Source organism: Oreochromis aureus, linkage group 17, assembly GCF_013358895.1.
Source record: "Oreochromis aureus strain Israel breed Guangdong linkage group 17, ZZ_aureus, whole genome shotgun sequence".
In the NCBI taxonomy this organism is placed as follows: Eukaryota; Metazoa; Chordata; class Actinopteri; order Cichliformes; family Cichlidae; genus Oreochromis; species Oreochromis aureus.
The window spans coordinates 10,402,530-10,416,575 of NC_052958.1; the positions used below are offsets into that span (position 1 = coordinate 10,402,530).

General features: G+C 42.4%; 2 protein-coding genes across 7 annotated transcripts in view; one reads left to right on the top strand and one right to left on the bottom strand.

Annotated features, from left to right (window-relative positions):
- Positions 1–14,046, bottom strand: part of wnt5b (wingless-type MMTV integration site family, member 5b) — an 88,215-nt gene that overhangs the window by 32,403 nt on the left and 41,766 nt on the right. For 4 of the 6 annotated variants that reach the window (XM_039600752.1, XM_031726564.2, XM_039600751.1 and 1 more), the window contains one exon: positions 9,985–10,074. The exons of the other annotated variants lie outside the window; for them this stretch is intronic. In XM_039600752.1, coding sequence (XP_039456686.1) covers positions 9,985–10,002 — 18 coding nt within the window. In that variant the 5' untranslated portion in view covers positions 10,003–10,074. The remainder of the gene's footprint in view (positions 1–9,984; positions 10,075–14,046) is intronic. 6 annotated transcript variants of the gene reach the window in all.
- Positions 1,611–5,991, top strand: fbxl14b (F-box and leucine-rich repeat protein 14b). The gene has a single exon (XM_031726563.2). The coding sequence runs from the start codon at positions 2,808–2,810 to the stop codon at positions 4,008–4,010; it is 1,203 nt and encodes a 400-aa protein (XP_031582423.1). The 5' UTR covers positions 1,611–2,807; the 3' UTR covers positions 4,011–5,991.

A 14,046-nucleotide genomic window follows, 5' to 3' on the forward strand; every position in this document is an offset into this window, starting at 1 on the left:
GCAATCATCCACTGGTCCCCTTAGTCTTAACCACTAAACCAGCCAGGGTCATGGGGGATGGAAGCTATAACACTGGGTGAGAGGCAGGGTATACTGTGATCAGGTCAACAGTCCAGCACAGGGCTAATACAGAGAGACAGACAACCATGCACACTAATTTAGAATTACCAGTTAAGTTAACATGTGTGAAACCACAGAAACTACAAACTACACACAGATTCCCCCACTGAGCAGTCAAGCAAATTCATAACCGATAATGCTGCGGAAAATACTGACAGCGCATGGACAGAGAGCCCAACAGATGCCAGACAAATCATGTACAAAGCAAGAAATATCCACAAATCTATCACACTGTAATATATTCACATGCACGCCGCTCCAAGTGAGCGGCTGCAGCACAGCGGCTTGCCTTTCTCTTTCGTGCTGTGTGCATGCAGAAAGAGTAAAAGTTTCAGACGAACACTCTGAAACTTTCTTGCAATTCCCTACGGTTTTTGATTCATCCAAATTGTTGGCACTTTGTTGCAGTTGCTAGACTTTGAAGATGCCCTCATGAGGACTGACTCTCAGATTTAAGACGGTTCAGGAAGGTTCACTTATCCAAATCATGTTTGAATTTGTCGTTTGGCTATTTCATTTACAGAAATCTTTTTAAAGCTGTCATATGGGCTACGCAATATATTTCAATACTAAAGTATCCATTTTTTTCTAATAATCATTCCCTATCCTTATCCACTTGTCTACATAGGTTTCAGATGCATTGTTGGTTTATGCAACATCCTAAATCTAACTAGATTAGACTAGTGCAGGTGATGGTTTCTTGACTTAGCCTAAGAGTTGAGGAACTTGTTTTTTTTTTTTGTTTGTTTGTTTTTTAAAAAAACAGCTAAAATGATACACCTTTTTAAAATTTACCTTCATTGCTATAATTGGTCATTATTATGGCTTGATACACTGAATAAGCAACATTAGAAAGCATCTATATATAGCAATCTATTACTGAAACTCACACACACTGATATATTCTCAGTGCCATCAGCTGAGACTAAAATAAGTCTTTGATTATTCAACTATCAAAACATAACCAATGCCAGATGTGAGACAACAGCTTCAAAGTTTGCTTCTTTATGAGAGACACATGAGAGAATGAAAGCCTTTGACATTTTATTTGCTTTACACTTTATAGAATATTTTATTACCACAGTAATCTATGCTCCAACTTTAATGTATGTATCTTGTGCATTTGTATATCGCGAGCCTATTAGTTGTAAAAAGTGGCTGTAAAACTGCAACCTTATATGTGTGTGTGTGTGTGTGCCTGTGTAGTAAAGGGAGTGACCCACACACACTGACACAACGTCTGATGTGGTCTTAAGGCTTTGGCAACTTTCTGTCAAATACCAAGCCAATAAAGCATGTTCAAATTAATTAAAAGGGATTTTTACTCACGGGTTGTACATTGTTTTCAGCGTTATTTAAACTATTCTTTAAACTCAGTTTTGTTTTATTGGAGCCACAGTTATTCTTCCCAGTATTTGAATGATGACAAGTTGATTGATCGTCTCTGGAAAAGTACATTTATTTTCTGGTTTTGCAATAAAGTAAAGTGTTGGAGGAGAGTGGACAGAGAGGGGCTGTTTACAAAAAAAGACAATGAACGCGGCTGTCAGCTGTAGAAGCGCTCTAGTTACAACACCAACAACAATAACAACAAATTCAGAATAAAAATATTAAACGTTCATGCCAAGTAAGCGGACTGAAAGGAGCTTCTCCACTTGGCTTCCCTGTGTTTCCTGTGTGGTCCGCTCAAAGGGTTAAAGCCCAAAGTGAACTGAATTGTAAGAAGTTGGTTTCCAAGGGAAACTGTTCGCACCGTTCCAGCTGAGGCGGGACAAACCAACTGTGTGACACGGAGGGGGTAGGGGTGGGTCGATAAAATAGCGAATTAATTTCAAGCTACATCTGCTATTACATCATTGTAAGAACGTTTCGGTGTAGCGACCTGCTATTAAAACCCCTGTAGTAACGGTGGTTGTCGTTAAATACATTTTAAAGAGACAAGGGTGATATTATTACTTCCCTCCACCCCTTCGGTACAGCTAGAGTGCTGGGGTCCCTGCCAAGTCGGTTTGAAAAGAGCAGACAAAGGCTTTGAGCCCAGGACGCCCCTCTCTCTCTCTCTCACTCTGCCTATAAAGCCGCTCCAACTCTATCTTTTTTGCTTTTCTACCATGGGGTCGCTTCTTAATACGTGTCGGTAAGCGAGTTGGTTTTGTTTTTACTTTCTTAATCTGAAATGTATGACCGTCTGGATCCTCGCACGGCGGAGAGAGGAAGGCTTTTTGTAGGTATAATACAAGGAAGCGTCGTCTGAGAGAGGGAGCGAGAGGGGGAAGGATTGACGCTTTTCCTCCTCTCCTCCTCCTTCTTCCTTTCGCCCCCTCTCCTCTTTTTGGCGGAGAGAGGGGTTGAGGCAGGAATAAACGCTCTTTTTTGTTGTTTTTTCCCCCTTTTTTCTTTTTTAATACATTTGAATCCTACTGCGCAACCAGACCGGATCACGTGGCACTGGAGGGAGTTTGATCGATTTTGCACAGTTCAGTGTGAGAAAAAGAAAAAGAGAAACACACAACTCCAATTTCTTCTTCTTCTCTTTTTCTTTTTTTTACTTCTGTGGATAGCTGGGACTGTTGATACTTTTGCATTTTGTGCGAGAGGAGGGTGTGATTGAGTTGAGTCTTCTGTTTTTCTTTTAAGCCTTGGAGGTGTGGAGTATTAATTTTTATATGCCTGGGTTTTGAAAAACAATGGAGACGCACATTTCGTGCCTCTTCCCAGAAATTTTGGCAATGATTTTCAGTTATCTGGACGTGAGGGACAAAGGCAGGGTAGCCCAAGTGTGCATCGCTTGGAGGGACGCATCCTACCACAAGTCAGTGTGGAGGGGGGTGGAAGCCAAGCTGCACCTCCGCCGGGCAAATCCCTCCTTATTCCCCAGCCTCCAGGCCAGGGGCATCCGGAGGGTCCAGATCCTGTCTCTGCGCCGCAGCCTGAGCTATGTCATCCAGGGAATGCCAAACATCGAGTCCCTCAATCTGTCCGGCTGCTACAACCTCACGGATAACGGGCTGGGCCATGCGTTCGTGCAGGAGATCCCATCACTTCGGGTTTTGAACCTGAGTCTGTGCAAGCAGATAACAGACTCTAGTCTAGGGAGGATTGCTCAGTATCTGAAGAACCTGGAGGTGCTGGAGCTTGGTGGCTGCAGCAACATCACCAACACTGGGCTTCTGTTGATAGCCTGGGGCCTCCACAGACTCAAGAGCCTCAATCTGAGGTCCTGCAGGCATGTCTCAGATGTGGGGATTGGACATTTGGCGGGCATGACCCGTAGCGCAGCAGAGGGCTGCTTGAACTTGGAGTACCTGACCCTCCAAGACTGTCAGAAACTGACAGACCTGTCACTCAAACACATTTCCAAGGGGCTGACCAAGCTCCGGGTACTGAACCTGAGCTTCTGTGGGGGGATCTCAGACGCAGGGATGATCCACCTCTCACATATGACTTCCCTGTGGAGCCTCAACCTACGCTCCTGTGACAACATAAGCGACACGGGGACGATGCACCTTGCCATGGGCACCCTAAGACTCTCTGGGCTTGATGTTTCGTTCTGTGACAAGATAGGGGACCAGACTCTGGCGTACATCGCTCAGGGGTTGTACCAGCTCAAGTCCCTGTCCCTGTGCTCGTGTCACATCTCCGACGACGGGATAAACCGGATGGTGAGGCAGATGCACGAGCTGAGGACCCTTAACATTGGACAGTGCGTGCGCATCACGGACAAAGGGCTGGAGCTCATAGCGGACCACCTCACCCAGCTGGTGGGCATCGACCTGTATGGATGTACCAAGATCACCAAGAGGGGACTGGAGAGGATCACACAGCTCCCCTGCCTTAAAGTGTTGAACCTGGGACTCTGGCAGATGACAGAGAGTGAGAAAGTGAGGTGATTGGAAATGCTTGGTTTTTTGTTTTTGTTTTGGGAGTGTGTGTTATTTTTCTTTTTTGGATGGAGACAGAGCAGGAAAAGGGAGGGATGTGTGGGCAGAGGAGTTTCTTTTCTTATTTAAAAAGAGAGAAATCCTTCCTTTTTTCCCTTCTGTGTAAGGTGTGCTTCTCCCATGTGACCAGGATGTATGCTCAAAATGTTTTATTTTTCTTTCTGTTGGCCTTGCAGGACTGAAATCAGTGTTTGACTCCAATATTCAGCCTGGCAGAAAGCAATTCAAAACTTCTGTCATGAGCTCACGAAAATCCCTGTTAAACGCAATGTTTTGATCTCAAATCGAGTTTTAAGACCTCACAGAAATTGGACATGGGACTAGAATAACTTCAGCTTGTTTGCCAGATTGTGTTTCCAATCAGGTGTCGTTTTCCTTAATGGAAGAATCGGCTTCTCTTCCTGACACTTGCTTCCAGAAAATTCTGGATGCAAAAACTTGCATCCATCCTTAAAAGTCAAAAAGAGAGGTTTTAAAACTCCAATGTGGGACTTTTATTTTTGCAGTGAGTCTGAGGCATTTACGACTAATCTCCGCTACAGCCATCACGCCTAAAAAAAAAAAAAAAAAAAAAAACCCCACAAAAAACAAAAAAACCCCAACACACACACAGACACACAAAAAACATTTGGCTACCTCGTATGTGGTTATTTTCAAAGGGTGTATACTGTTAAGAAGGAAAGAGAGACTGGGAGAAAATGTGCCTAAAGGGACTTGTGTCTGCCCCCTCCCCCATCCCTCCATCGCCTCTCTCTACCCTCCCTCCCTCTTCCCTGAGCAGAGCTAGAGAAAGGAGACCAGGACACAATCTAACTACCTTTGTTAATTTACCCCCATAAACAGGAGCAATTTCCCAGAGAGAGCCACGAGAGGGGGAAAGGGGAAGGCGGGCTGTCAGATCCAGTCAGAGTGAGAGGACGTCGCTTTATGCAAAATACATTAAAAACCTGCTTGAGTGCAAGAGCTTTTTATATTGTTCAGTTTTTCCTTCCTTTTTTTTAAAGGGATAAAGTCCAACTTTACACCCTGTTAGAGATGCATTGCATTCAAGCTTTGATCAATATAAAGGAGATGCGATTGCAAGCCTATACCTGTAGTGATTCTATAACGATAGATGCATGTTAAAGGTATGATCGGACCATCGTTAAAAACCCAGTGTATGTCCTTACAGGATTATTAGGCTGTAGGTATTTTTGTTGTGAAAGGGATGCTGGTGGAGATAAATGTCAAGTGAATGTTGCTCAGAGCGTCGTACTTCAAATTGAAGTGATTTCTATATCTTAGCCTTTATTCGTGGAAACAAATCAGGGTTCGTGTCGTGGCTTTTCTTTTCCCATGTTTATACTACACATTCATATTCATGTTGCTCTCACCGGTATATAGAGAGAGGAGGAAGAAGAGGAGTTTTTTTCTTTTTTTACCCTCTTCTTTTTCCTACCATCTCTCACCCTTCTTCTCCCTGAATAAAAATACCCCAAATCCATTTTGAGACATGCTTAGAATAAGGAGTAATCGATTATTTTTCTTTCTCTCCCCTCCCGTCTCTGGTTACAAGCAGAATGCGTATCTCACTCACTCACTCACTCACCCTCTCTCCACTTCGCTATTCCCCATCTCTCTCTCACTCTCTCTCTTTCACACACACACACACGCATTTAGGCTGTACACACATGCACACACGCGCACGCACACCGACGCCAGTGTGTGCGCGTTTTAATGTAATGCAATGACCTGCTAGAAAATTAATCTACGGATGTGCGTCCTGCTGAAAAAGCTGTGTGTGAGTGAGTGCGTGTGCGTGTGTTTGACAATAAAAAGATGTACTGTATATTATGTGTTTGTAAAGAGAAAAAAAATGCAGAATCCCAAAATTAAATTGTTTTATATTCTTACGGTTAAAACAATTAAAGATATTTATATAATGAACGAACGAGAGCGGTGTGGATTACTTTTGTGTAGGTGTAGTGCTTCATTGTTTTCTGTTTTGTTTTGGTTTTTTTTGTTTTGGAGGGTTAATATAAAAAAATACCCACAAGGTATTTTAATCTTGTTTCCCATAAAGACAATCACAACTGCTCTGGTCTTGTCCTACAAAGATATATTCCATATTCAAGCGCATTTAAGACAATGAGGTCTCTTATTTTCATACATTACTCCCAATAATCGCCCACGCATCTCTGAGCATTGTCCCTCATCAGTCCTGTCTTGCTTCTCAAAAGGGCTGAAAAAATTTCTCTTGTGTTGTTTTATTATTTATGAGCAGATTCAAAATGGATGCTTGCCGTCTTGATTTGGCTGCCAGGGCCTGTGTAATTAATTATCACCAAGGCGTTTATTGCAGGAAACTGTTCTACCCTGCTGATTTTTTTTCTAATCATAAACGTCTGTTTTGTTTTCTTTTTTGTCCTCTATCCTCTACCAAAAGGTGTTTAGCTTAACTGAGTTCCAGATGCAACTCTCAGGGTTTGTTTTTTCTTTTTGGCTTGGGGCGGGGGGGGGTTGAATTTGGTGGATTTCCTGGTTTAAATGAAAGGTTTGGGGCATTTAGTCTGGATCCTTTTCGCAGTGTTTTACTTCACATGTGGCAGAGCTGCGTCTGTGCAGCTGCATGTGCGGCGTAATGAGATCTAAAAGTTGGTTAGAGCAGATCTCCCTCTTCTCTGCTTTCCATCAGGACGTGTCCTGTGTGTGAAGTGACACCACACACACACACACACACACACACACACACACACACACACACACACACACACACACACACACACACACACACACACACACACACACACAGGGGGTTGCCAGGCCAGTCAGTAGCCATTGTCTCCCTTTAGAAGTTAGAAAGGCAGGTTTGGGTGCTTTTTTTTCTTCTCTTCCTCTCTTTCTCCTCTTGTTCAGTCACGCATACCAGATCCTAGACCAGGCAAGAGACCCCTCTCCCTCCTTACTTTGCCCCCCCCCCCCACTTACCACCATGCACACACACACACACAGAGACTGCTTTTTAGCATTCCACACCATCATTCAAAGCATTTAAGCATTCTCTCTCCCCTGACTCTCTGTCCATGGGGATTTGGGGATAAAGGCCAGCAGAGGGATTGTTGACCACAGGGACAGAGAGAGACAGAAAGAAAGACACACACACACACTCACAGAATGCCAGTGTTTGCTGTTTCTTAAGTTTGCTTTAGCTGGCCTTTGGTCTTGTGCAATAACGCTGCAACCAGTGCACACTGAGATGTGGAAAAAAAAAGAGATACACAGTGTGTGACATTTTGAGCAGCTTTGTCCCAGAAGCATCTCAAACCTGTTTGTCAGCCACAGAAAGACAGGACCTATGAGCTACTGTTGCTGATGTAATTTGACCCCTGCATTAGTGTTGCTTTAAATCTACCAGAAAATGTGTGTTTATGTGCTAAATGCCTGAGTTAGATTAGGAGTTCCTACATGCTGCAGCAAGACGACATGAAGCCATAGGAGTAAAGTAAAAGAGGTGTGACACTGAGATAAACTGTAGCTCGGATGCTGTTTAATGAATAGAAGTCGGAGACGTACAATGCAGCTAATTGTTTCTTTATCGTTTGACATTTGTGCATGCAGACCTTTATCAAGCAGATACGGAAGACAAGGTCATATCGTGGGTTTCTACAGAAAGGTCGGCAGGCTGAAGTGTAGACTGACGAAGATGCAATCAGCTACATTCAAATGATAATGCAATACTTTATTAATCCCTACAGGGAAAATCCCTTTTTGTCCACTACACTCTATAGGGAGGTCAAAGGTCAGACTCTGCTCCTGAGCCCCCCACTGCTGGGTGCTACTGGGGGACACACGAACACAGTGAAGAGCCGTCATGTTTTAACATTATATCTGCTTGCTCCTCACTGTTTTGCTGTAAGTCCCTGGAGGTTGTGCAAAAGAACTAAGAGGCATCGGCCCATCCTACTTTAAAATATTGAAGGTTTTCTTCTCAATTAAAAACAAAATCTCATCAATAATCTAGGAGAATACAAACATGAATGACTCAATTTGCATTTCGAACAAATAGAGAGAGAGCTGAGTGAGTTTAAATCCTGGGCATTCAGCATTATGTGTTTAGTAGGCATGATATATCACTCTGTGCATAGACTGCAAGTACAAAAACCAGGTTCTACCAGTGTTTTCATGAACAGTAAAGTAACTTGCATGAAAATATCGTGATTTGTGTAAAAACTAAACATGTGAGCTCATTTGCACTGAATGTTTCTGACTGCACACTCTCCTTTAGGACAGTTGCACTTCTCTTTGGTAATAACTGTACAAATGCACAGCAGGAAAAGCCGTCCCTCTTCCTCCAGTTTTGGTTCGTTTTTTGCACATGACACGTGCATCATTTATAATCCATTTAAAAAGCAGTGAACAGTTTGGCCCCTGCCTGATCCTATACTATAGGACATAGGGGTGACAAGAATGTTAGCTTTTGGGAGAAGAAGCTTGTCTGCTTCAGTTAAAGTCAATTAAAACCGCATACTAGCTTACAAATTAAAATAGCTGTAATTTCCACATCCAATCCAAGGTTCTATCTTCTATGGTTGCTTAATGATATAATCTCTCTTTAGCCAGCAAAACCAAATGTCCAGACATGATTGATCCACATGGCTAGCAAAGAGGAATTTACAGCTTCAGAATAACATTGAGAGCCACTGCTATGCTTTTAAGCTCTACTTATCCTTGTTGATGAATATCACAAAAGGCTGACTACCTGACTACCACCACTCTCCTCAGGTTTTCACTTTGTCGTGGATCCTAAAGGTTCAGCATTGCACTCGGGCAAAAGAGCGTGTGCACTGTAGGAAGCTAGGATGAAAAGGACTTCATGTAAAGAACATATTGTAGCTTCCTCTCAGTGAGATTGTCTCTTCCCCCTCACAGATCCTGCCTGCCTGCCTGCATGACTGACAGCTCCCAAACAAAGTTACTTCAAAAACTTACAGGCGCTTAAATCAGACAAAACCAACATTTCTGCTGCATATAGGTCACTGAGAAAACCTTTTCATACTATTCATAGCGCTGTTTTTGCTTTTGAAATCTGTTTTATGCGTGTGTGCGTGTTTGGCCTGCAAGTTGTAAAAGTTGAACTGTGACTTGTCACGTTGTGCTCTGAACCACATTTCCTGTCAGGCGGAGAGGAACGGTGTTATGTATGTGTGCGAGAGTTTTTTACTGCTATCATTAAAGGAATAGTTCGCCATTAAAAGGCGAACTGGGGTTTTTCACAACAAAGCAGCAGGGATATTAGCAGCGGAGTGTTACTGCCCTCCCCCACATGCCTTTGGCTGCAACAGCTTCTTGTCTGTCTCTCCCGTCTGCTGTGTTGTCTGTCTGTCTGTCTTTCTGGCCTGTTTTTAGATCTCTGCCTGTCTGCTGGTCAGGTTTCATCCTCGCCTTTTTTTTTCTTATTCTTCTTGTCAACTTATTTTGAAGGCTTATTTCTTTCCTGTCTCCTCACCTCTCTACTTCCCATTCTTATCTTACCTTTGTCTTTCTCTTTTCAACACCAACTTTATTTCTCTTTTTCCTTTTGTGCTCCTTTCTTATCTTTCTCAGTCTTTACCTCCCCCTTACAATTCCCATTTCTTTGCCCACCATCCCTGCCTTCTTCCTCCTCTTTGTGGCACCTGGTGTTGAGGTGTCGCTGAGGTACAGTAGACGGCTCTACCGTCTGCTGTAGAGCTGTCCCCGGGGCCCTCGGGGGCCCAGTGTGTCTATGTGCTTCAGGAAACTTTTTTTTTTTTTTTCAAACCAGCAGCTCCAGTCAAGAACATTTGGCATTGCTTCTGATTTAGGCATCCATGCACATACTGTACACACTTTTCAGAACCAGTGTCGGTCAAAAAATAGCATTAAAAGAGCAGAGGGGGGATGGTGTGGTCTTATTGTAACTTACTGGTTTTAAAGCTGGCATAGTCAGGGAAGAGGCAGAGGAGCGGAAGAAAAAGCACCTCTGTCCGACAGTCTGCTGTAGTCAGCACCCAACCTGTAGATAGGAACAGCGGCAAAGCAGTAAAGCAGAGAGAGGAAGATAGAAAAGTAGAGAAGTGGTAAAAATTGAGGAGGGGAACGGGGCAAGAAACAGATGAAGAAAAGTTGAGGTTGGTGAGAAAGAGAAGGAGAGGGAGAGAGGAATCTGTGAGTCACTGTTTAACTGTGGGCTGCAAGAAGTCGGCTAGCCATGTTAAAATACCGTCTGCACACACACACGCGCACACACACACACACACACACACACACACACACACACACACACACACACACACACACCAAAACTCCTTCAAAATACAAAAATCAGCCTAAACTCCAACAATAGCTGGCTAAACACACACGTGTGCACACACATATTAAAATGACCTATGTAAAAGAATAAAATAAAAAAACAGTTCTGCTTTTTTTTTTGCCCAGCAGACCAGCTAATTATTTTCAGTTAGACATGAGGCACACACACACCTCTGCTGCACATTCCTGTCAAAGGAATGAGCTGCTTTTCTACAAAGGTAAGACTTTAGGGATAAGTCAAAAAAGAGTTTTTTTCCACTTCTGAAAATCTAACTTTTACAGGAAAAGAAGGAACACTGACATCATCCAACCTGTAACTGACGAATTAGTGAAAAACCTTCCTACCAAATGAATTTGATTATCTTTGCCTGCTAGACAAAGGTGGGTCTGTGGTTCTAACTGCTCTAAAGACACACATCTAACATTTTCATGTCTTTCATGATCATCTTAGTTTTTACATTTTCTTTATTTGGTGTTCGACTGCAGCAAATGTCTGCTTTTATTACGAGCCAATCAGTTGATTAAGATATAGTTTGCTAGAGGTCCTAAAGGTAAAATAATTGGATCACCAGACAGGATCCCATTATTCCTTTGAGGAAAACAAACAAACTGGAGAAACTCACTGATAAAAATCTTAGTATTTATTATTAGGCAAAACTTCTTAAGTTTTATTAAGAAGAATACTTTTCCGGGACAAGAGGTAGAATCTAAATCTGAACATTTCACCTCAAATTATCACAATATGCATGGAGGTCAGGAGAAAGGTACAACAGTGAGTACAGCGATCTTGTCAGAATTGACAGAATTATGGATGCAGAAAAAACATCAAATTTGGATGTTCCAAAACCATCTGGATTGATAACAGCTTCATCTTTCAGAAGGCAATGATCCCAAATGCACTTCCAGTGTAGTGTGAAAAAAAAAGAAGAAAATAATCCGTAATCAGTTGTCCTCCTGTAGCTGGACCTCAACATTATTGAAGCAGTGTGGGATCATCTTGAGAGACAACAAAACAGAGGGCAGCCAACATCCAAAGAAGAGCTTTGAATGTCCTTTGAGAAACCTGAAGAATTATTCCTGAAGACTATTTAATGAAAGGTTAAAGTTTGTCTAAGAGGGTTTAGGGTGTGTTGGAGAATAAAGGTGGTCAAACAGTCGCAAACATTGACCTTCAAGCTCATTAGAGTTGTACAAACTCTGTTTTTGCCTTCTATATTGTACTTCCAGGTATGTTTGCACATGCTTCAATAAATCTGTGCACTTACTTTCCAAATTTTCTAGCAAAATATAAAAAAATGAAGTGTAACTCAAAACTTTTGCACAGTACTCTAACACACTGCTACTTTGTAGTGAATCCTCTGGGGACAATAAGTGCTTCCACGGTTTTATGCCACTGCACACTTGTTGCATTTGAGATATTTCACTGTGCACAAATTGGGTGACTAAACAAAAGAGCTACATTGCCATATTCTGGTAGTGTGGCGTAAAGAATCAATTCAAGTTATGCAAGCTCTCAGTGACACCCAAGATGGCGTGTTATTGGCTCCCCAGCTGTCAAAACCCAGACATATTCAACGTATGATTAAAATAAAAGAGGACTTTTTGCATATTTGATAATCATTTCACAGTGACTAAAGCAATAAATCACTCTTCAATCTTAGATCCTCTGGGTATTCAACTTTTTATTAATCTCCCACATGCTGTTATCAGGTCATTTACCGCTGTGGGCTCTTTGAATTTTCAGTCTGTCATCATCACCATTATGGCTATGTAGTACAGAGTTTTTATATAGATATTTAAGCATGAGCTATGTTGAGAAAATGATCAGCGTCGTTACATTTGCCAGACAAGCCATTCTGCGCTGCTTTCCGACAGATTGGATAAGGAAAACAACACACTAAATCTTTCATTTTAAACATAAGATGTTGCTTTATTCAAAATCAAAACATGGACGTCGTCGCTGAATCTTTTATGAAAGCCTTGGCAATTACAATCGGAAGACTGAGAATTATGCAGCATGTGATGCTGACTTCTGCTCCCTATTTCTGCTCCACACGGAGAACGGCAGGAAGGTGGCGAAGGACGGAGAGAGGAAGAGAAAGAGGGAGAGAGCGAGAGAGAGCCTTTCTTTGTCTTGATGTGAAACCACGTGAAGCTCTGACAGAAATGTGACAGATACCTGCAAAGTCAAAAACCAACAGGCTCGCACTCATTCTAATTTGTCAGGTGAGACAGTGTGTTGGGAGCGTGGGTGGTGTGGTGTGCTTGTGTGTGCTTGTCTTCCCGCATACGTATGATTGAAGGCCCGCGTGCATAATGCATGTGCGTAGACACTCGCTTTGTGTGTGTGTTCCTCTCTGCCAGCTCTCCCTACCTTCCTGTCAGTTGAGCTTGTCATTCAAGCATCAATAAAGTGAAAACTTTTTCTTCCTCTTTATTTTGTTAAAAAAATTTGTCATGCTTTTCTCAAACACAGGAAGCGGGCAGAAAGGGAGACAGAGAACTGCAGCAACAGTCGATGGGGTTTAACACGTGTTTGACAGGGAACACTGTGCAATGGAGCAGATTTCACTCCATTAAAATGACTTTTCAGAGAAGTTTTTGGGGGGGTGGGAGTCTTTAGAGGGCAACAGAGGGCAGGAGGAAGATGCTGAAAGTGATGCCATCACAGGTACCTGCGTTACTGCAGACAGTGAAACATGTATTTAACAATGTGGAAACGGCATGGCAGAAAATGGTGAGCTTTAACCTTAAAATGCATATATTAGACACTTTAAATGTCTCTAAAAGTTATGCTTTATGTTTTAAAAGCCAGTAGCGCAGAGAGTTCAAACTGCAGAGGTGCAATAGCTATGAAAAAGAAAGAGAGAGAAAAAAAGATTCAGGCAAGTTTCTTGGAGTATGGGCAGTTTTTCACCAGAGAGCGCAAACATGTTGAGATCCAAAAATCTATATTGATGCCATAGCTACGAAAATTCAAGGCTAAAAAATAAAAACACAACAAATCTCCTCAGACTTTAACATCAGAGGTGTGGAGACCAGCTTTCTTTGGCATTTGTGGTCTTGATAAAAACCTACAACTCCAGTCAGAGGTGACTGGTATTACAACAGTAATCACAAGCTTTCCTTCTATAAAGGAAGTTAAAAATATACAAAATACATGCAGTAGCCCTTTAATGCAGCACACTGTGATAAGGGCTGGACTCAGATGTATGCACGGACTTTTAATGCTCTTGTGAAAGTGAAGTCAGCAATGTTGGGATTGACTAGCTCTCACTGAGAAGGGAATTAAGCGTATTTGTTTTAAGAGGTGCTGGCTCACCTACACTGAAGGTTTCTAAAGGGCAAGGTTATGACGCTCAAAAACCCTTTACACAAACTGGTTCCACTGTACGATTAGGCACACACATACACACACAAATCACATCTTCAGTAGATCAATAAACCTTGTTCGCTGAGAGATAGAAAAGCAGCTGCATCAAATATACAGAATCCACTAAATAAAGAATGCAAGCTATGTGCAAAAGTCCTGTCAAAAAGAAGCCCGTCTAGCAGCGGTCTCAGAGGATGAGCAGCAGTCTCTAAACCGCTTTTCAGAAGAGGACACAAGACAAATGCTTGGGGTGGGCTCAGACCAGCATTTCATAGCTACTGACTGGGGAAAAAAAACAGTGCG